The 22,248-nt window shown below is 37.7% G+C and overlaps 1 protein-coding gene across 1 annotated transcript in view; it reads left to right on the top strand.

Moving 5' to 3' along the window:
• IMPG1 (interphotoreceptor matrix proteoglycan 1) overlaps positions 1 to 21,578 on the top strand; it is a gene marked incomplete at both ends in the record, with an annotated part of 52,517 nt that extends 30,939 nt beyond the window's left edge. The window contains 4 exons of the mRNA XM_082276762.1: positions 14,045 to 14,610; positions 15,389 to 15,608; positions 18,748 to 18,958; positions 21,539 to 21,578. Coding sequence (XP_082132888.1) covers positions 14,045 to 14,610; positions 15,389 to 15,608; positions 18,748 to 18,958; positions 21,539 to 21,578 — 1,037 coding nt within the window. The remainder of the gene's footprint in view (positions 1 to 14,044; positions 14,611 to 15,388; positions 15,609 to 18,747; positions 18,959 to 21,538) is intronic.
• Between the last annotated feature and the right edge of the window lie 670 nt (positions 21,579 to 22,248).

Below are 22,248 nucleotides of genomic sequence, written 5' to 3' on the forward strand. Positions count from 1 at the left end.
CCAGCAAATAACTACATCAGCATTTTAGAGAGTAAAGGATGTAAAAGGTGACATGTAAGAACATACAACCATCAGCTCCGGACTGGGAAGAACACATATTTCATGTTGTTGCATGGTAGTTTATAATAAATTATGCTTATAATGAATATAAACTTCCCATTCTATAATCTTGCCTTTATACGCAGAGTTCTGAAATGAGAGAAAAGCAAATACTTTATGATTAGCAGAGTGACTTAAAGTTTAGAAAAATCACTTCTTATGAGAATCAGTTGTCAAATGCTCCTGAAAATAATGTTTATGATGAAAAGTTTTACATGCAACTATTTTCAAATGCATGCTGAGAAGTCTCATAGTGTTACTGATAAAAGCACAGCATACCTTCAAATAACATTCATTATGACTGTGGAAAAGTGTTACGTTTGCAGGGCAAAGAAAGTAATGCATTTTTCATTCTATTCACTCATTGCACTAGGGACTTCATGTCATAAAAACTGCATAAAGTCACATATCCATTTCCCAATTTGTTAAATATCTGTTGCCTATCAGCTCCAAATGACTGACAAGGAGAAGCAGAGGGTCTTTGACCTATACTGACCCCTCAAGAAATTATTTGCTGCATATTTAGGTTAGAACCTGTCAAGCTGCAAAGCAGACCAAACTCTAAAGCTGTAAAAAAAGCCTCCCGGAAAATAAGTCATCCTATCTTGTTTCTCCTTGTTGAACACAAGTTATGTCTAAAATAAGCACCAAAGTATAAGAATTCCATCATTATTTCTGCAGCTGAGTAGCAGGAGGAAAAATAATTGTTCCCTGTCTAAAAAGTAGGGATGCTGTGTTAGAAATGACTCAAAGCTGTAGCTATTCTATTTTCTTAAAAGCTTATAGTACACAAAGCACACTGCATGCTTAACAATCACGAGAGCTCTTGAACACCTATTTATTTAGTTTTTTAAAAGTATACTCTTTAAAACTTTTTCCCTTTTTAAAGCATTTTCCAATTCTGGCAGTCCCGAGTGTACAGTATTTCCTGTAGTTTTTTATTTCCTTATGTATTGTGTATTTCATAGGAAGTGATAGAATTTGATCTGGAAATTCAGGTTTTATTAAAGTCAGCGGTGTTAGTACTGTTAATTTTAATATGGCAAGCAGAACCTTCCTGGTACAGAATATTTCACACTTTGTTCGTGGCTGCATTTCATAGATGCTTTTCTTAGCAATATTTCTTTTAAAAAGTCTTTAAACTGCTACTGGTGTGAAATGGCAGGAACTACTCAGACAGTGCTGTATAAGGTTGGGCAGGGGATTAGGGTCTAAACAGTTGTCTGAAATTCTACTGTACTAGTTTTCAGCCATTTCCCCACCCTACTGTCCAGAAGATGGAGCACATTTTCTTAATCATATGTTTAGAAATTTAAATTCACTCTTCTTTACCACAAAAGGAAAAACTGGCCACCAAAAATAACATAGTCTGAGGTTCTTTTAGGTATTAGCTCTGTTTCAGAGATGGACTTTATTGCATTGGTTGTCACACGTGTGTGCTGCGGGCTGGACATCACTACAGACTCCTGAATATTGAACATCTACATCCTACACCAACTACCTTAATTGTGCCTACCTGAGGTCACAGAGAAAGTAATAAAAAAATTTCTTTCACAGCTCCCAAAAAGATAATCAGACTCAGCGTCACACACAAAGTTCTGCATACAACACCTAGAGAAAGGAGAGAAAAAACAGGTGAGGGATGAAGAGTCCAGAATGGGATTTTTCAGGTGTGAGCAGCCAGTGGGAGGGATGAGCCAGGAGCAGGTGTGAGGCCTCTTTCAGACAGTGCTGTGATAGTACAACTCTGCGCAGTGAAGTTGTCCGTGGGCAGCAGAGAGCAGGGCAGTGAGGATTGGAGTGCTGCTCTGGCCACATGGTGATGGCAGCTACTCCACCCCCTGTCCAGAACCAGCAGGAAGATGCCAAGCTGTCCTTAAAGTAAGCCTACCGTTCTGAGATTTTACTATAGAATTAGGAGAAAAAGTGTGGCACAGATTTCCAGAGCTCTTACTGAAGAGTTCTGAAATGCCTGCACCAGATGTCACCATTCAATATCTGACTTCTCACAAAGGTTTTTTCTTTGCTGCAGCACCTTTAAAATCTTGGCTATTTCTATTTTTCATTTACAACCAGTGTAAAAAAAAAAACTTTTTTACCCCTACTGTCTGAGATGATACCTGATGACTTTTCTCTAGCATTCCTCTTTCTTCTTCATATTTTTCCCCTTCTGGAGTTTAAAGTCATTAATATTTCTTCTGTATGGTCAAAATTACTCTCTTTGCAGTCTTCCCATGACTGCCTAAAACAGTATGACAATTCAAAAGGGAAGCAATTTATGTAATGTATTAGACAGCTTGTTATTTCAAAAACCAAGAAAATTTCAGCAGTAAAACAAATAATAATATTTGGCTTCCTAAACAGTAAGAAGAAATTTAATTTGAATTTGTTTTAATTGTAGCTACAAACAAATTGTACAATCCAGGTAAATGTTTATCCCAAAATCCTGGCCATCATGGAGGAGGCATTATTTCTGGAGCAGTTATTGCAGAACAAAATAAAGCTAGCAGTAAAATCCATCAGCTAGTCCATTATACTGCATCTCAGTATGACCAGCCTGGGTCATCCTCAGGCTCTCAAGAAAGACTCTGAAGGGCAAAGACTCTGCAGGGTTTATTGCAGGGATTTTTTCCTGTGAGAAAAAACATTGATAAGGAGTACATGATGATCACATCTCTGTATGTGTAACTGATAAAAGCCTCATTAATTATTGGCATAATTACTCTCATGTTCACACAAACCTGCCATGAGTTGTCCCATTATCCTGCTATTCAACAGCTAATTAGGTGTCACACTCTTCACTCAGTCTAATTTCCAAGTAATCTCTCCAGAAAAAAAACCTCAGTTTTCTGCATGTTTGGGGATTCTTTCCGCCTCTGGTTCATCCTCAGCTGCCCAAGCACTGTCTTTGCTTAGCACAATTTTCTATTTGGCATAACCAGCATTGTCACAGAAAAGAAAATCCCGTTGTTTCTTGCAAGAAACTCTCTGGATGTTCCCAGGATTGGAATTCACCCATTCTTTGTGCCAGGAATGCTCACCATTTTTTTCACATCGATGGATATAGAGGGTAAGAACTCTTCTGTTCCCTTGCATATTTTTATGTTTTCCTTATGTTTTCTTTGATGTTAAACTGATAGGATTTTCTCAACAGTTTTCCCCATCAGCTTCTCTCTGCACCCTTCCACCTGTCTCCTGCTGCTTCAGATGTGCAAGGAATGGTTTTTGTGAAGGTTGTCTGACGTTTGGAGGAATGAACAGGTAGGGTTAGCTATGCCGTTTTTTCAAGCCCTATATACAATATTCAGTACTCTGAAAGTTGTATATGAATTGAAGATGAGGCTGAATAGAAGAGTTTCAGCAGGCCCATATTAGGATATGTTGGATTGAAGGAAAAGTTTTGATCAGTTAGAACTGCCTGCTCAGACTGTTCCTGAAGAATCCTAAACATATTAGAATAAGTTATTAGCATCTGGTCAGAATTTAATGAGAGCATTCTGCCCAGCTATCTCCATGCTGGGAACAGCAGGAGCAATCGAAATAGAACAAAATCTACATCATGTCTCCAAAATATACTTTAAAATGCTGAAATGAAATGACTAATCCAAGCAAAAAATTTGAGAGAAAGTGAGCACTATCTATTTTTCCAATTTAACACATGACTTGTTTAAATTATTAAGCTATCCAACCATTTCTGTTTTACTTTAAGGTTAAGCTTTAGTTCCCTCAAATATTATTTCTTATTCATGACCCCCCCAAATACACAATACAAACGCACCAAAACAAGTGATAATTTTCTTTAAACTCAACTGGTAATTCCAATGACTCAATGAAATATCTGTGTGAAGTACTGAAAACAACTTATATTGCTGCTAACAAAATTTGCTTATCCAGATGCAAATCTCCTGAGCCACTTGTATAATGAAAAAATGTAACACCTCGTTCTGCACCTATGAAAATAGCAGGAAGGCAGACCTCAGTGCTGCACCACTTGTTCAGTCACACTTTGTAGTCAAGCCTACAATGCACCCATAATTCTTCTTCTTTGTACAGTGCATGAAGGAGGTCTCCCTCCAGGAGGGATATATATATTTGTTGCTGCATGTGGTCTGATTCCACTTTGTTCCAGAAAATTAATTTTCTTTAGAACTAAAGGGCTAAAAACTTATTTGAGGCAGTTTACAGTCTTTAGATATGACTGCAATAATTCTAATTGTCTAATAAAAAAGGAATATAAAAGGCAGAAATAAGTTCAGCCAGTAGAAGAGCCAGTATCACAAACAATTTTAATATATTAATGTCCTGAATAAAATTAATTTAAAACCCCTGACCTTTGCAGTAATATAATCAGAAAGACATTCTAAAACAAATAATACAGACTTCAGTGCTGGGAGTGTAAGGTTAACCTTTGCCATGTCATAAATGAAAGAAACTAATGAAGTTTACATGTCATGTAGTCCATTTGGAACAAATATTCAGCAAAGTGGCACCCCTGAGACTAACAGGCCCCAAATAATGCATTCCCCCACTTATTAAAAATCCTTGGTCTTGCTAGAAATGCTGGCTTTGAGAAATAATGTGTTATGAGAAAACTGTACTAAAACTTTGACTTTCTAAATTGTTGCTCTCCTCTCTTTGGAGAATTCAATATCTCTCCAACTTAGGAGAGTCCATTTGACCTCAGCCTGGAAATCAATTTAGTCTGTTCCTTGACAGAGAAAAACTCATGCCCCCGGCACGAGTTATAGACAAGTTGTAACTTGGGTGCTCTGAATCATCTCTGCTCCAACATCTGCTCCATATCTCAATGGAATTTTGTATCTCTGTCTACAGAGAGGGCTTGGCCTTCCAACTTTGATCTTCTCAGTCATCTTGAGATGCCTTACAAAGGTAGCACTGATGCTGATATCAATTTAAGCTGCTTGTTACTCAGTTTGAAAAATGCTATAGTGTTTAAACTAACAAACAAAAATGTGTAAAAATCTTAAATGGAGACATCTTTTCAATAATGTTTGTACTAAATTTAATGAGATTCATGTTTATGAATATTTAGAACCTAAGCTCCTGTCAGGGGTGTCATATACTTTTAATTGCAATATGCAAGTAATTTCTGAGTTCTGGTTGAAGATAACATGCAATTTTTTTCCAGTAAGTCCTCTACATTTCTTTCTCAATTAAACTTTCTGTAAGTTCTGTAGAGGAGAGGACTAAACTCAATTTCAAGCAATGATATCCAGGTGTAGATCAAAAGGAGACAGAAGTTTCACTTTCATTCTGTAGAATGGTAAGATCATTACATGCATCAGTAAGAACATGATTAAACCAAGCCTGGATGCAAAAGATTTAATTTCTTCTCCATTTTACTGCATTTACATGTTTAGGCTTCTCTTTCATTTTTCCCCATTTGGTAGACTTATTAAAATTTAATTATTGTAGCATACAATATTTGTAGAATAGTTCCAATAACAGTTCTACAGTCAGAATGTTATACAGGGTCAAACATTCCTTTAATAACCATCTTTATTGCCATGCAGTTTGGAATAATGGGCTTTCAAGCAGAGTTGGAGCAGGGAATTGTTGGCACAGGAAAGCCTGCTGGGGGTTGACTGAGAAAACAAAAAGTATTACTCATGAAAGAAATCTTCATAGCTGAGGATTTTGGTTCCTAAGGTCTATCTTTCAATAGCAATTACTGTAGTTTTAATTTATCTTTCTAGAGATTGGAAGGAACGGAGTTGGAAAAATACTTTAATACGTTTCAGTCCTTTCTCCTAAATGTATATGTAGCCTAGAGCTGTGGCTGAAGCCCTGGTTAAACTTGTCTTAAATAATTAAGATAAGCCAAATGTTCTATTCTCATCCCTATTCTATACCATCTGTATCTATATCTATACCTATCTATCCCTATATCTTATTCACCATTTCAGAAAAAGGCACTGACACTTCAAAGTGAAACAGTAAAAATCAAAATTGTGATGAATAAATCTTGAAGAACTTCACAATAGGCCTCCATGATACTATAAAGCTTGAATAAAAAAAAAAAGTAGTATGGCTTGAGGAGAATGGAAGCCTGAAAGCATCAAGACAGATGATTTCAATGGTGATACGTAGCAGGGTAGAAGAGAAGAAGAGAATAGAGTCAGCATCAGCTGCATTTACAAAAATAATGATTCTTTTCCCCTGCTGGTTAAAAAGAGGTTTTGCCCTCTTATTAAGAATTCCTTTAAAAACTATTGCAAGAAGGTTAGTGTTAGTAATACTTAGTAGTTATTTCATGGGGAGTGAAGAGGGTATTTTATGGACAGTTAACTAATTTTTTTCCTGTTTTTAGTTTCCCAATATATGTAAGTTCTATGAACAGTTGAGTAACAAAGTTTCATCATTGTATTGTCGCTGCTACTCAACAACACTTGGGAAAGTTAAATGAAACTCATGTACCTTAATCCAAAATTTTATGTGAAAACAATCTGAAATATTCATTCAGCTGTCATTTTTTGAAAAACTGGCTTATTCCATAAGGCTTCTGCACCCCAGTGTTACATGAAGGTCCCTTGAGGGATTTCAGCACAAACCTGCAGCTAATGGCTGTATGGATCCATTTTACTGCACTGTGGGTTTGCCATTCAGCATTCTGCCGGCCCCCTGACAAGAGCACTCTGGCTGTTCTGGGCTGCTCCAGTCCACAATCCAGGCATTATGGGTGCATTTAACAATTCAAGTCCACACCAAGGCATCTGGCCCAAAGTCATGTTCAATACCAGTAAGACTGAAATGTATTCTTACAATGAAACGCAAAGACAGAAGGATCTTCCTACTTAAATATCTCCTTCTATCTCTCTCTCACAGAGCCACTTCTGCCATTTCAAAACTTTGAGAAAAATCAGACTACCTACATCCAAGGCACAATTTAGAAGAACAAAATACTCCTCATTCTATGACTTTCATTCCATGAATTGTTTTGTCATACAAGTGACTATGTAGTACAAGGGCAAAAAAAGTGTATGCAGTGTTTTCATTTTTCTTGACAAGCCTTAAAGTGATGAGATTTTAAGAGAATCACTGGTTTTAACTTTCTAATTTCATGTTTGTCTTTTGTGTTTTAGGTCCTCGGCCAACACATTACTTGAATTTATACCATGTAACTTCTATCTTGTTTTTTGTTTTTACCATTTTGTAAACTAATAAACTTTGATACCACAAAACTGTCTGATGGTCCCATCATTTGCAAAATTTGCTCTGATTTTTTCCTGTTGCACATTTGAGAAAAATAGAGAAAATAGGCAGGAATTTGGAGAGTACTTAAGTTCTGAAGGGTATTATAACTTGCCAGATTTTGTTTTCAAACTTTCTAAAGTAAAATAAATCCAAAAAAGTATTCCAGGTTCTCCATTTGGGGTGCTCTGAAATTGTTATGGTGTCATGCAGCAGTGTTTGAAACATTTAGATGGATGTTTCTTTATGTTTCCAGGTGTTCGTAAAGACCCAGGCTGGTTTCACATAGATCTCATTATTTTAAATTCATGAAATAAATTTTTCGAATTTAATTGAGAACATTCAACAATGGGAATAAGAGATGTTAAATCCTCCTGAAACTATTGTTTTAAGAAAGAGGTTTTTTATTTGGCTTTGATTCTATTCCTTTGTAGAAGTACATTCCTATTTGCAAATTCACTATTGCTTGGTTTTGCTTCCAAGATTAGCATGGTACCTTGCTTATTTAATATCTACTTTAATGTGATATTACTATGGGAGCAAATAGAGCAGAGCTTCAATACAAAATATCTTACAATACATAATAGCCATGGTACCCCTGGCATTTTTAACATGTTTTCATGTAAATGTACTTACAAACCCCCTTACTTCACAAGAGCATTTTAATCTTGGTTGCATCATTTTTTAGCAAGGACTTTACACAGAAAACTAACTTTTAGGGTGCTTGAGCAATAGTATGTCATTTTATCTGGCAATCTCAGTAGCAGATGAGGTAAAGGTTCTGTAAATGGTAAAAGTGACTTGTCATGTTACAGAAATAACCTACCACTGACCTACTGTTCATACAAGGTACCTGATTATACACCTCACCTCTCTGTATAATATTCTTATATCCTACTCAGAATTTTGGGTATGCTTTAAACAACAGCTATTCCTGTATTGTTTAAATTATATTTGTGTTTCTGAAATGCTTAATCCTCTAAAGCTGCTGAAATATGAGAATGCCAAAGACAGTCATTAAGGTTCAACATCAGGTTTTTCAGCATGTAAATTTGACACAGGTCTATAAAGTAAGATTTCTCAATTAATTGTTTACCTGTTGTATTTCCACCTGTTGTGCTTAACTTATTAACTTGAAGTTGAAAAAATTTTTAAAAATATTAAATGTATTGATTTCATTGTTTCAAATCTTTACAGAAAGAGGCTTTTTCAGAAAACTTGTAATTGAAGTAACAGAAGTCCTTAATAAAACAGCAAATGACAAGCTGAATTACTAATTTCAGCCATGCTATGGCCAATGCGCGTGAAAATGATAATCAAAGAAAGAAAGAATTTTTAATCCCACGAGAAACTGATATTTCAGAGGGCTCTTTATAGGTACAGTGACCAAATATGAAATTGCTAAAGCCAGATGTGACTCCCTTCTGCATAGACTTTCATAAAGTCTAAGGGAGCTTCCATTTCCCAAGGACAGATGGATCGATCAAAATGCTGACCCTCAGGCACTACGTAAAGAGAATACATTCTCTGTACTGAAAACTTTTTGTGTGAGTTGAGTAAGACCAGCTAACTTGCTTCAGTAAAAAGTTTATGGACAGTCAGACTGTAGTGAACTGCATTATTCTGCTGCTCTCAGGCAGACTTGGCTGCTACGAGGGAAAAGTTTCAGAGAGTAAAGGTAGTCAGGGTATGGCTTTGTTCTCAATGGTTTGCTCTTAATCTTTATGCATCTTTGAGGAACAAGTGAAGAGTTCTTTGCTTTTTATTTCTTCAGTCATTGCAGAAGTAAATAATACTACTGACCTCCCAAAAAGAAATCATGGTAAAGATACCAATGAGATGAGGACAATGTCATAACTCAGTTTGGGAGCAAACATCCCAAGTCAAACACACAGTCTGTTGCCCTTGACAAATTGCTCAGCTAAGGAGGAAAGTCAGTAAGGCTTGTCTGGTACTGAACAGAAGTTTGGCCTTTATGCCAGTGTGGAGATAGCTAAAGAATCATCTTTCTTTCATTCATAATGAACATAGACAGGATTAGTAAGCTTTGGCTGCTCAGTGCCCTGAATTCTGTAGTGGTTTAGATTTTCAGGTCTTGATTTCACAAATTTTATCTTACCCTTTAAGTTTTCAGGGTGAGGTAGAAGTGAATAGTCCTGAGAATAATGAAAGATCGCCATTACTAAGAGGTATTTTATCAAGATAGAAAATACTCTTCTTGTGACATCATGTGAGAATGACATTTATTTGCATCTTTGATGCTGAGAACATTGATAATGAAGCACAACTGCAAGGTATGGAAATTTTCAAAATATGATGACGGTTTCTGTAAGTTACACAGAACACCACAGTAGTGGAGTGAGTAGCAGAGCTAGAGCTGCCTATGAAAGAGCTAGGCTGCCCTATGAAAAATCAGACTTCCAGTGGGAATGCTAAGGAAAAAGGTTAAGAGAGAAAAGAATTTTTAGGACTGGAGATGGAGGAGAGATGGGGTGCATTCCCAGTGAACCGAGGTTCTCTGGAGTCAGTGGATAAAGAGTCCTGTGGGTTTATTGGACATTGAACCTAGCTTCTGGAGGGCTCTCACAGACAGACAGAATGACAGATCATTGTGGCTCTTTTGGCTTGCCTGTACAGTTAGAAAGATGAATGTAATCAGTAATTATGTGTTGGGAGACACTCATTGTGACACATTAGGTTAATGATCCTCTTCTCTTAATTCTTTTAATCCTCACATTACTTGTGCCCTAGTTAAAAATTAAAGGCCTCGAACATAAATTCAGCACTTTGTACACAGCAGTCCTGCATCCAGGGATTTAGTGACATTTCAGGCACCAACAAAATATGTAAATTTGAATGCAGCTACTTTCTGTATCCATCTGATATTGGTATCAGCAGAGCTGCGCACAAGGTGATTCTTACTCTGTATTACGAACCAATCTCGTAACTGCACACTTTTCCCTTCTTTGGTTATTTTCTTCAGCCAGCAAGTATGCAAATATATACATATACATTGTAACACTCTAAGTTTCATATACAGAACGTATACAGAATACCCACCAGGGGACTTGGAAAATTTGTCAGTGCTTATTATGCTCGTGAATGAAAGGAAATGCCAGGACCTCTTAATGTATAACATTCTGGGCCTGCTCATTAATGCAAGCCCTCTAGAAAAATGTCTCATGACAATTTGACCTTTCCCAAACAATTACGCCTTATTCATGGTCAATTAGCAGGGTTTTCCTCATTTAAAAAAAAAAAAAAAAAGAGGACCAACTAATTAGATACCTAAAATAAAGTTGTTGAAATGGCAGTTGATTTTTTTCTGATAAGTCAGAGCTATGTATTTCATTCCCTCAGCAGGGAATAAATGCTTGCGTGCAAAATGCCTTTTACAAAGATTTCATATAGCATGGGCAAAGAAAATTGCCTCTTAATTTAATGTTTTCACATCTTTGCCAACAGGTGTTTAATTTTTGATATAACACTCTCAGTACAATACTGACCTGCCTTGGCTATTTAGTACAAAAAAACATCTGGGGAGTTCAGTGAACAACTTTGTGGGAGGAGAAGAGGAGGCTGAAATTTGAGTTGCGGTTTTTATTGCGGACATCAGCTTTTAATTCCATGCTATTGTTTAACCTTCAATGTGGTTACTCTGGGAGTATATTTGATTTCAGTGTCTTATTTTGTGCCCTCTGTGAATTCCCTACACCTGAATGATAGTGCTGTAGACTAAACTTTATGCTAAAACTGTATATGCTGAGATTGAGTGTCTAAACTGTCTGAGTTTGTACTTGCAGAGGTTTCATAAAATAATTGTTTTCTGATGTGAAAATCCCGTCTACAAAGCAAACTGGTGAAGTTTTAAAAATAATTCTGTTATGATAAACGATGTGAATTTTATACATATTTTTATGTGCATATGGATTCACAGATTCATAGAATAATTTGGATTGGAAGGGACCTTTAAAGGCCATCTAGTTCAACCTTGTCACAATAAATAGGAGCACCTTCTACTAGATTAGGTTGCTCAGAGTCCCATTCAATCTCACCTTCAATATTTCCAGGGATGCAGCATCCACCACTTCTCTGGGCAACATGTTCCAGTGTTTCACCAATCTCATCATAAAAAAAGTGTCCTCTTTACATCTAGTCTGAAAATCAATATATATTGATGTCATATATAAACCCAGCATTTTAAATGCAAAGGGTTGGGTTTTTGTTTTTCATTTCACTGACTAGCAGGTCAAGGGAGGTAATTCTTTTCTGAATTCCACTCTTGTCACAACCAGCCTGGAGTACTCTGTTCAGCTCTGGGTCCCCCCAACACAAGAAAGACATGGACTTGCTGGACAGAGTCCAGAAGAGAGCCATGAAGATAGTCAGAGGGCAGGAGCCCCTCTCCTATGGAGACAGGCTGGGAGAGCTGGGCTTGTTGATCCTGGAGAAAAGAAGGCTCCAGGGAGACTTTACAGCAGCATTCCAATACCTAAAGGGGGCCTACAGGAAAGTTGGAAAGAGATCTTTTACAAAGTCGTGTAGTGACAGGACAACAGAGAATGGCTTTAAACTGAAAGAGTGTAGATTTAGGTTAGATATTAGGAAGAAATTTTTTACTGTGAGGGTGGTGAGGCACTGGAACAGGTTATCCAGAAGATTTGTGAATGCCCCGTTCCTGGAAGTGTTCAAGACCAGGTTGGATGGAGCCCTGAGCAACCCAGTCTAGCAGAAACTGTCCCTCCCCATGGCAGGGGGCTTGGACTACATAATGTTTAGCATCCCTTCCAACCCAAACCATTCTGTGATTGTATGGAATGTCTGGGTCTTCTTTGTTTCATCTATACTTCTTGGGATTGAATTTTATTGAAGAGGAAAATCTTGGTAAATAGATCATTTTACAGCTGATTTCCATGTCACTTGTGTAGACAAGTCTTGCAGCAGTAACATGACACCTGTTAGACAAAGAAGAGATCAGTTATCCCTGGGTTTGGGACTGGTGCTGTGCCACAGTAGGGGCTCAGCAGCCTTTGATGTGAGCTAACAGGAACTTTGATGTGTTTACTAACAGGAACTAACACAAACTGTTGGGTCAGTTGCTGTCTGTCTCTTCCAGCTGGAGTCACAGTGACTTCTAAGAACTGGCAGCTTATGAAAACAGGTGATACATGTTCAGTGATCATCTTGGTATGCCCTCAAGGCCTTTTAAGTTACATTGCTTGTAATAAGAGGATGCCAGAAGACCTTTACAGTCTACATATCATCCATATGAATATATATATATACACAGCTATATGCCAAGTATGCAATATATATATGCTTGTAAATATCTGCTTCAAATTTGCTGCAATTTTAAAGCCACTTCAGTACATCTTTCTCCTGTAGTTATCTTTCTAAAATGTAATCTGCCTAACAAATGCCATCACCATCGTATGCTCGAGTGTGTGCCCTCATGCTGAGAGAGGTGTCTGTGGAGCTGCAGGCTCATCCCATCAGTAGATCATCCTGCATTATTACCTCAAGCACTAATGCTAGGAAAGCTGTTCTGAGTTCTCTTAACTGATAAGTGACTCTCACTCCTTATCAGCATAAGTAATAACAAAACAAGAGCTTTGTAAACAGAGAGCATCACTAGGCTTTGCTTTTCTAATCTGTCCATATCCTTAATCACACAAGAAACATGATGACATGGCAAGAGAAGAACATCTGAAGCTTTTAATGAAATACTATGGTACTCATTTAGAAACAAGGAAACAGAAAGGGATACAAAGAATATCCATACCCAACACCTGTGCCAAGGCCAGGACAGTTGCCAACTCATTCAGCCAAGGATATTCTCAATGCAAAAGTTTGCTTTCCTTTCATCTTTTCATTGGCCACTGGGAGGAAATTAGCATGTAGGGAGAGTTCATCAGCTGGAGAAAAATTTCTTTCCTTACAGCCAATAGGTGATTTTGCCTGCAGGGGGCTGGTAAAAGTTCCATGTGAAGAATGGTAGATCACTGGAAAAGGACAAAGTCACCAGTTTGGGTGGGTGGCTGTTGGTGGAGGCCATCATTTATCCTGAAGTCATTGTGGCCAGGTAGCTGCAAGCCGATTTCAAAGAGAAGCATTCCTGACAATTCAGATTTGGATTTCAGCTACAGCTATCACATATCCTAGATCCATGCCAAGCCCCGATGGGGACCCCATAAAAGCTCTGGTTCAGGTGCAGTAGATGGCTTCTTAAGGTTTGAATATTTTTCATTGGTGCTGTTGTCTTTTGGGTAAATTGACACAGTTTGCATCTGGAGGGGCTGTATTGTTTTTTGTGATTTTAGCATTTTATGATTAGCTTTAACTTTTTGCAGAGGGGAACAGAATGACTCTGGCATACAAGTGTTCCAAGCAGAGAGCTCAAAGCTCCAATTTTCTCTTTGAGACAATATATACTGACAGTGTGATTATGTACCTTCAGAACAAGAATGTGCTTTAGAGGCTCAGGAAATACTTGCCAAGCATAACTACTAACCACAGAACCCACAGAAATCTTATCACTTAAACATGTGTATGAGGTATTTTATTCCAGTAGTTCTTCCCTGGTGATGGAGTTAACATTTTCTTATTTAAATACTGTTAAACTTGTTAAAAATATTTCAGTGGAAATCACATATACATGTTTTTTTCCATGCTCAATGTTTTTCATGCTTAATTTTCAACATGGCTAATTTGATTTTACCCTGTTTTCCTGCAGCAGTTAAGATCATGGAAGAACTAGAATCATCAGGGGATGACATTTTTGTTACAGCCAGCACTTATGACACGTTGCTTGTCTTTACTGGTCCAAGTCACGTCTCCACTGTGCAGCCTGGAGCTGTTATTACAGATGTGCTGCCATCAATAGCACCTCTGCCTGCAGCCACCAGCCCATCCTACAGCCCCTCTGAGATCATCGAGCAGTCCCTTGAATTACCAGATTCCTCGGCGCCAGCCCCTGAGGGCGTTCCTGAAGGTGGCATGGGCGTAGGGGTGCAGGACATCACTGCCGAGCTGGATCTCATCGGTGCCACGAGCACAGCAGGGCTGTATGAAGGGGAGCAGGGCAGTGGTTTTATCTCAGTGATGACCACTGAACCTGCAGAAACCACCCCAGCACCAGTGCTGAAGTACGTCACTACCAGCTCCATGACAACTGCAGCCAAAGGCAAAGAGCTCGTGGTTTTCTTCAGCCTGAGGGTAACCAACATGCACTTCTCCGATGACCTCTTCAACAGGAGTTCGACAGAATACAAAGCACTAGAACAACAGTTCATGCAATTGGTGGGTGAAAATCAACTTGAACAAGTTCAACAAGTGTGGTAATCAGGTGAAGTTTGAAGGAATACACTGAAGTGCACAGTTTTTAACAATAATAAACCTACTATGATTCAATCTGATAAGCTGTATTTTAAAGGATACATAAGCCTGGGATGCCCTTAGAGTATGAAGACAGAGTTTATGAAGTCAGTGATGAAAGTTTTTACTTGCTCAAGAAAACCCAGATATATGCCAGCATGTAATTTATTTGGCTTTTTCTTAGATCCACACCAACAGTATAGCAGTGCTGATTATATCTAAGGCTTGTGTCTGCCTGCTGCATTTAAAAATAGGCCTTTAAAAATATATCATAGCATAGACTGTGATTAGATATGGATTTTCTCTGTGGGTACAATAGGGCACAGGTCAGATCAGTAACATGCCTATTATACTATGCCCTAACCTGCCTGGATTGAATGTTTGAAAATAAGTAAGTTGGCTTTTGAGTGAGGTAATTTTTTTCTCTTCCAGATGAATAAACTCCCCAGCTGCTATGCATTTCATTACAGGGGAAATTGTTGCCCATCCATCTCAATACATTATTGAGAAAAGTGCAGAAATCCAGAAGAAGATACTGCTAAACAGAAAAGTTAATTTGCTAGTGGAGCTTAACAATTGTATTAAACTTAGGGAAATAAATCTGTGATGTGTGTATTTGATAATGAAAATTGACTATAAGAGAAATTAATAGCAGGTAGACCCTGACATTAAGTTAAAATAAAGGCAAGTCTCTGTTTTGCAGCTACTTCCATACCTTCAGTCCAACCTTACCGGTTTTAAGCACTTGGAAATTCTCAACTTCAGGAACGGAAGTGTGATTGTGAACAGCAAAATGAAATTTGCCAGGACAGTGCCATACAATATCACAGAAGCAGTACATTGTGTTTTGGAAGATTTCTGTGATGCTGCAGCCCAACACCTCAATTTGGAGATTGACAGCTATTCCCTGGATATTGAGCCAGGTAAGATTGCGTTACTAATATAAGTGCAAAATCAAAACCAAGCAGACCATCTTCTTTCAGGCTGTTACAGTTTCAGAAGTATGACTGTCTTGGAAATAACCATATTAGCAACAGCCTCCCAGTGACAGGGAGTAATAAGACAAAAAAGATATTGCAAATTCTCTGCAGACGTATTTTCATACTGTAATGAAAAGCTGGGTGGGGCTGTTGGGCTGTGCATGTTCACCTACTGCTTTTCAGAGACAAATAGATTGTTGTCTAGAACAAGGGTTGGGTGAAGACAGGCATAAGAAATGCTCATATGCAGTTTGCAGGTGTGACATGAAATTCTTGCACCTGAGTATGTAAACATAATTTCTGATGAGTATTGCAATGTTGTAAGCAAACCATGGTCTAGAGCATCATTAAATCTTTTTTAAAGGGATACAGCATTCAAAACAAAAGGAGACAATTTTTATGAATACTTGGATTCTACAGATACTAATTGGAGCATGACTTCATGTAGTACTCCAGAGATTTGTAATTCTAGAATCCCTCTGGATTTATCTCTTTCAAATGAGTTTTTAGTCTTTGTTAAACAGTAGAAAGTCAGTAACTACATGTCTAGACACTATTCTTATGTCAAAAGCTTAGTGTTTTCAAAAACGATACTGTTTTATAAAATTGAAGCCTGAATCTATTTTCAGACTCTGGTAATTATTTCAGGGTTGAATTTAATTTCATTGTCGTGGAGAAGAACAATAGCAAAGGTATGAAGATATTTTTAGGTGTTTTGGTTAAGCTGTCTTTCTATGTACAGATCTCTGACAATTTCAGAACAAAAATCCATTTACAATTCAGGCAGGCACTTCCTAACCAGTTTTCATTTTACATACATCTTTGTGGCCACTAAATACATAGGTACCTTGTGGTAAAGAAAGTTAACAAAATCACAGTATTCTACCCTTCAAATACTGCCATGATAAACTGATGTTTGATGAATAAAGTATTATTCATTAATTCATTATAAAAATATAAAAATTAATGAATATACAATTCATTAATTCATTATATAAAGAGTGAACTTTGGGCTGCCACATGTTCCTTGATTTAGTAATAAATTTTCATTAAATAAAAATTCAGAAATGCAAATTCAGAAAAATTTTTAAGTCTTTCATCTTCATCTGATATGCTTTGCTGATGTGGTATTTCAACATTAATTCAAGAAAACTATTACAGAGAGTTTGTTGAAGGAGCTGTTCTTTCAAGTCTTACAAGCAGTAGTATACAGTCAAAATAGAAGAAACTGTGTTTACAAAACCAGTATATTCCAACACAGATGTTTCAAAGCCTGATGTGTTTTCATTTCAGAAAACAAGCAAATAAATAAACACCAACCTGGGTAGCAAATTAAGGAAATACAAGCAAATTCGTCTTTATTGTGAAACTGAGAGCCATCTAGTGGTAATGATGTTCTACCAAAGTTAAACATGGATGGGCTCTTATAGTCCAAAATACATATCAAGAGTCAGCAGCTGCAAAGGGCTGAATGCACTGGTCATAAATAGCACCATAAAGAAGGACTTTTAAAAATACCTGCATGCAGTATTTCTGTAATCTAAATGAAGTGAAATCAGAAAATATAACAAAGTATGCAGTTATGTATTAACAAAGATGAAACATTATCACAAAAACTCGACCCAGCCAAATGCTCATGCCAAGCTCTCCTTGTTGGAGTTGGCAAGTGCACACACTCACAGTCCAGGAGCAAAGGACATATCAAACCAACATGCACATTGCATACAGCAAAGGGAAATGGTGCATGCTAAAACCCACTAGTCAAAAATTCAAAGCAGGCAATAGCCACAGAATTATCGAGGGGTTATAAGTGAACTGCTCTGATGGATTCATTTCTACCACTGAAGCATATCCCAGTGTGTGTCTGAGATTTTCAGCACTCCTATAACAAATGCAATCCTCATTTTTCATTGAAATTAGTATTACTGAGCATCTAGCATAGAGCATGAAGTGGCTGCAGAAGAAACTTTAAGCCCAGTTAGTTGCTGCAGGTAACAAGCTGCAATATCCAATACAAATCTTCCTTTTAACCTACATAAAGGATCACATAGCCCAGCTCATACATGTATATCTGCTCTCCTTTCCTTCGCTGCTCTCTTTTCCTAGTTTTGTCCACTTTTTTTTTTCTTTTCCTTTCTGGATTCATACATCTTACTGGGACTGTTTGCTGGCAAGAACAGGATTTGTATCCCCTGGTCTGCTTCTCCTCTTTTGCCTTTTAAGGTTTTTGCCCCACGGTATACAGGAAATAGGCTCCATGAGGAAAGACTGGTGGATGCAGCCCTCCTCCTCATCACCCCATCAGCACAAGCTGGGTTGAGGGGTTGAGCCCTGGGTTAAAATCACTCTTTCTGCGTGTCTTTTTTTTTCCTTTCATTTCTAGTAAGAAGCAGAGAATGGGAAAGGAGAAGCAGACTTGTGTAACAGCTGTCTCTGATTTGGGCCTTCCCATGAACATCAGCAGGGTCCTTTTCCCTTAATCTCACAGAGGCATGCTTTACTAATATGTAAAAAACAAAACAAAAACCCCAGCAAGCCTTCCCAATGTTAACATACCACAAAACGAAGAAACTTAAGCAACAAAAAGCCCACTACAAACCCTGTAAGCATATATTTTCTTTTGGAATACTACAGTATTTCTATATAGCAGGTCTTAATATTGTGCAATATTCAATAACCACATCCCTCTGTCTTGTCCTAAATTATGTGTTTAAGATCATTACAGTTGAAATTATTTCTCACTTGTAAGGCTGTAGCACAGGATCCATGAGTATGATGCTAACACTCACGGAAAAAACAGGATAAAAATATCCAAATGTGAAAATCCTTGTCAGTGAGATGAAAATAAAATCACAGCTTAACAGGGATGGGGTAGATAAGTGCAGAAGTCAGCATGAACTTGCATGCTTGCTGTGTCCTGTACAGGAAGAAGGCTGTGTGTCCTTCCATGCTGGACACATCCTCCTGTTAGCACACCCAAGTGACAGGCCAGTAAATGTGAGCTGTTTTCTCTGGCTGCCACAAGCCTTGCCAAGGCCCTTTAGGGTAATGCTTCAGTAAATGATTTACCCATCCTTTACAGCTGATCGGGCAGACCCCTGCAAATTCATGGCATGTGACAAGTTTTCTGAATGCATAATGAATGAGTGGACAAAAGAGGCCGACTGCCTTTGCAAGCCTGGCTACGCCAGCCAGGATGGGTTGCCCTGCCGGAGCCTGTGCGAGCTGGAGCCCCATCTCTGTGTCAACGGTGGGAAATGTGAGCTGGTTCCAGGAAGAGGAGCTGTCTGCAGGTAAATAGATGGTGATTGACATGAATTCAGCCCCCTGGTAATGTGCATTGCATGAAAAAGAAGGGCTGAGCTTATACTTTCCAACAGCATAAACTACACTAATAAGCCAAAACCTCAACGTTCTGATGCTGTAAGTCACGCTGCAAATACCCTTCTAAAGTGTTAATAGTCTCACCATGGATAAATCCATTTCTGCCTGTTAGCATACACAGAACATCATGATCTAGTTATTTTTAAAGATGCTTCAGAAATTTAGTAGAAATTCAGCATCATTGGCAGAGATGACATACACAAAAGCGTTCATTCCTTTCGGATTTCCAAATACACTTTGGAGAAATGAACTAACACATTCACAGTTTTGCGAACGATTAGCAAAACTGGTAGCATTTTAAGAAATTTTAAGAAATTACCCTTTTCTAAGATGTATTAAAAAGGAAATCTTTATTCATATAGACACAGCTATGAAGACTACTGTGATAGATAATAAATAAATAAAGCACATGGAGGCTGAGGCTGCTTTCAGGCCTTTCTGGGAAGGACTTGAAGATTAACAGCTCTTCCTCACCGCAAATATATTCCCTAACGATTTTTAAATGGAATTATCTTAAGTCAATATCGAGAAGCACACAGTACCTGAACATATTAACTCTTTACAAAGTATCAAGTGTCTTCTCATTGTAAGACTAGACAATTCAGAGCATTATGTGAAACTGTACACTCGACTGTCATGCAGTAGCTGACCAGCCATGTACATAAGCAAGAACCAAGGTACAATTCTTGCATTTGTTTATTCTCTCCTAATACTTTGGCTAGGTGAATGATACATCTTTTACCTTACTTAGGATTAACATCAAAAAATAAGACCACTGGACAAATTATTCAAATTATATACACTGTAACAACCCAACTGCCAAAATTAATTTTTTTCAATGGGTATCACAGAAGTTATATTGAATTTGCCATAGTTACTGCCAAATTCCTTACTTGCAGAGCCACAGTAGTGCAGCTGCAACATTTAGTACTAGAAATCAGCCTGTGAATGAGAAAGATCCTCTTCAAAGCTTTGCTCAGGTAGCAAGGGGTTCGACCTACTACACCAATACTGATGCACTGAGGAAAATAACATTTTTCCCATTCAGAAAAGCCCTGACTTGATGTACAGGTATAACCAAACCATCACATGGAACTATAAAAGTATTAAAAATAATAAATGAAAAGTTTTGTGAATTACAGCAAGTTACAAATTACCACCAGTGTCAAACTGACAGCTTGTGCAAATGTGTACAGTGAGAGAGAAAATTATGGCCTATTATTTGCACTTGTGTTCCACGTAAGTTCACTTTTCCCTTGTCCTGTAAAGAGGAGTAGAGCCCTGCTATTTGTCATAGAACTCTTATTTCAGACCTTGCTACTCAGAGTGAAATCACCAGAAAACAGAATATAGGCTTCAAAGATGTATTCAGACATTACCTTAAAACACACCTGAGCTTCTAAAGTTCTAAAACACATATGTTAGCTCTGGGGCTAGAAATTTGTCAGAGAGATCTAAAATTCATAACTTCTTTAAAATTTGTAGGTCAGCAAGGAATATATTAGTGGCTTATTATTAACTCACTCTCATCAATGTAAAAATATTATCTTTCCCTATCATCAATCACATTATTTTCATGCAGACACATACCGATTATTTGTAGTGGAAATAATGTGGTCATATTAAATTGAAGAACTTCCTTTGTTCTCATTTTAGGTACTCAGTATTTTTTGCCTTCAAGTTCTGTACATTTTTTCTCTTCCTTTCCTTATTTTAGATGTCCTGTACGTAGACACCAGCTTTACCAAGGACAGCGCTGTGCAAAATTTGGTCCAGAACCCATACAACCCTTCAGTTTTAAACCTCTCATTCTTGGCTTAGGAAGCCTTGGGTTTTTTTTCATCATTTTAATTATTAAGATAAGAAGAAAATGCAAAAGAAACTCTAATTTGCAGTAAGCTGCTCACAGTCCTCTTCTTCACCTTTCAAAATATTCCTTTTGTTTCTTTTGCAATTTAAAATCTAATCTAAACAAAAATGTTCTGCATTGTAGAGGTCCTACTCTCAGCAGCTGCAATTCAGAAAGTGCTGTAAGGATTAACCCTGCTTTTGAACACGATGAACCCCTATCTAGCTTTTGTCACACAGCCTGCAGTGTAAGTGCTTGTCTCAGTTCCTCAGAGATCCTTGATCACGAAGCATTACATGACCTTGAAAACACAATTCAGCCTGGAGGTAAACTGCACGGAAATCCCCTTCTTATCCCTCAACAAACAGCCCCACCTGAAATAACAGGTCCACCTCCATGTATTAACTCCACAACTAAATCAAACTTGAAGCTACTGTCTTGCTTGGCAATTTCAGAACTGAAAATACTAATGCATTCATTGCTTTCCACACTTACTGCAGTGTAGATTTCATACCAGGACTGTAGAACTGCTTTTCTTACAGCTCTCTTGCATGGCTCTGGCAGTCTATCCTATCTGAGTGCTTTTTGTCATTTAGTGAAATAATTAGTGGTTTGAGGATTTTTTTTTTAATTCTTGTAGGTCACCAGATGAGTTTACGAAACCAAGACTGACAAGTTAGTCTCTGGAATTCTTCGTTTCCAGCATCAGCCAGACAAAACCAAGGTTTGTGGCTATTTTCAAGAATTAAAAATCTGTTGTGTCCCATTTGTTAATGTTACCAGGGAGCCTCTTTGTAGTAATTCCATACAAAGAAAAGCTCGGATTTTTTTGATGCTTGATATGACAACTACAATTTCTTCTTAAATGTTGTTCTGTAACAAAGTTCTATTTTGTATAACCATGTGGTAATGTGGCAGTCACTGGAACATGTGAAGGAAGAAATACCTGAAATGACAAATTAACACAAAATGCAAACCAAAGGGGAGGTTTAAATGGCAGTACTAGATAACTTAAAATCTCAGATCACTCAGTCTGGTTAAGCTACATAGAGTTTGAACAAGTAGGAATTCTAATGTGAGCAGAATACTGCTCATATATCAAGTATTATTTCAAGTTTTGCAACTTAAAACTCCTTGTATCTTTGTGGGGAAAAAAAAGACAGGAGAAAAGTTGAGTCAAAAATTCCTATAAAATCGGCAGACTGTTTCTGATGTATCTGAGTATGTCCTCTTGATCGGTAAAAAGCTTTACTTTGCCATTTTCATTTTTCTGAATTACAACCCTATCAGAAACCAAAAGGTTTTGCTGTAGCTGTTAGCATCCATTTTTTTCAGGGTGAGTATCAGTAC

The sequence above is a fragment of the Coloeus monedula genome (genome assembly GCF_965178545.1).
Source record: "Coloeus monedula genome assembly, chromosome: 2".
Taxonomy (NCBI): Eukaryota; Metazoa; Chordata; class Aves; order Passeriformes; family Corvidae; genus Coloeus; species Coloeus monedula.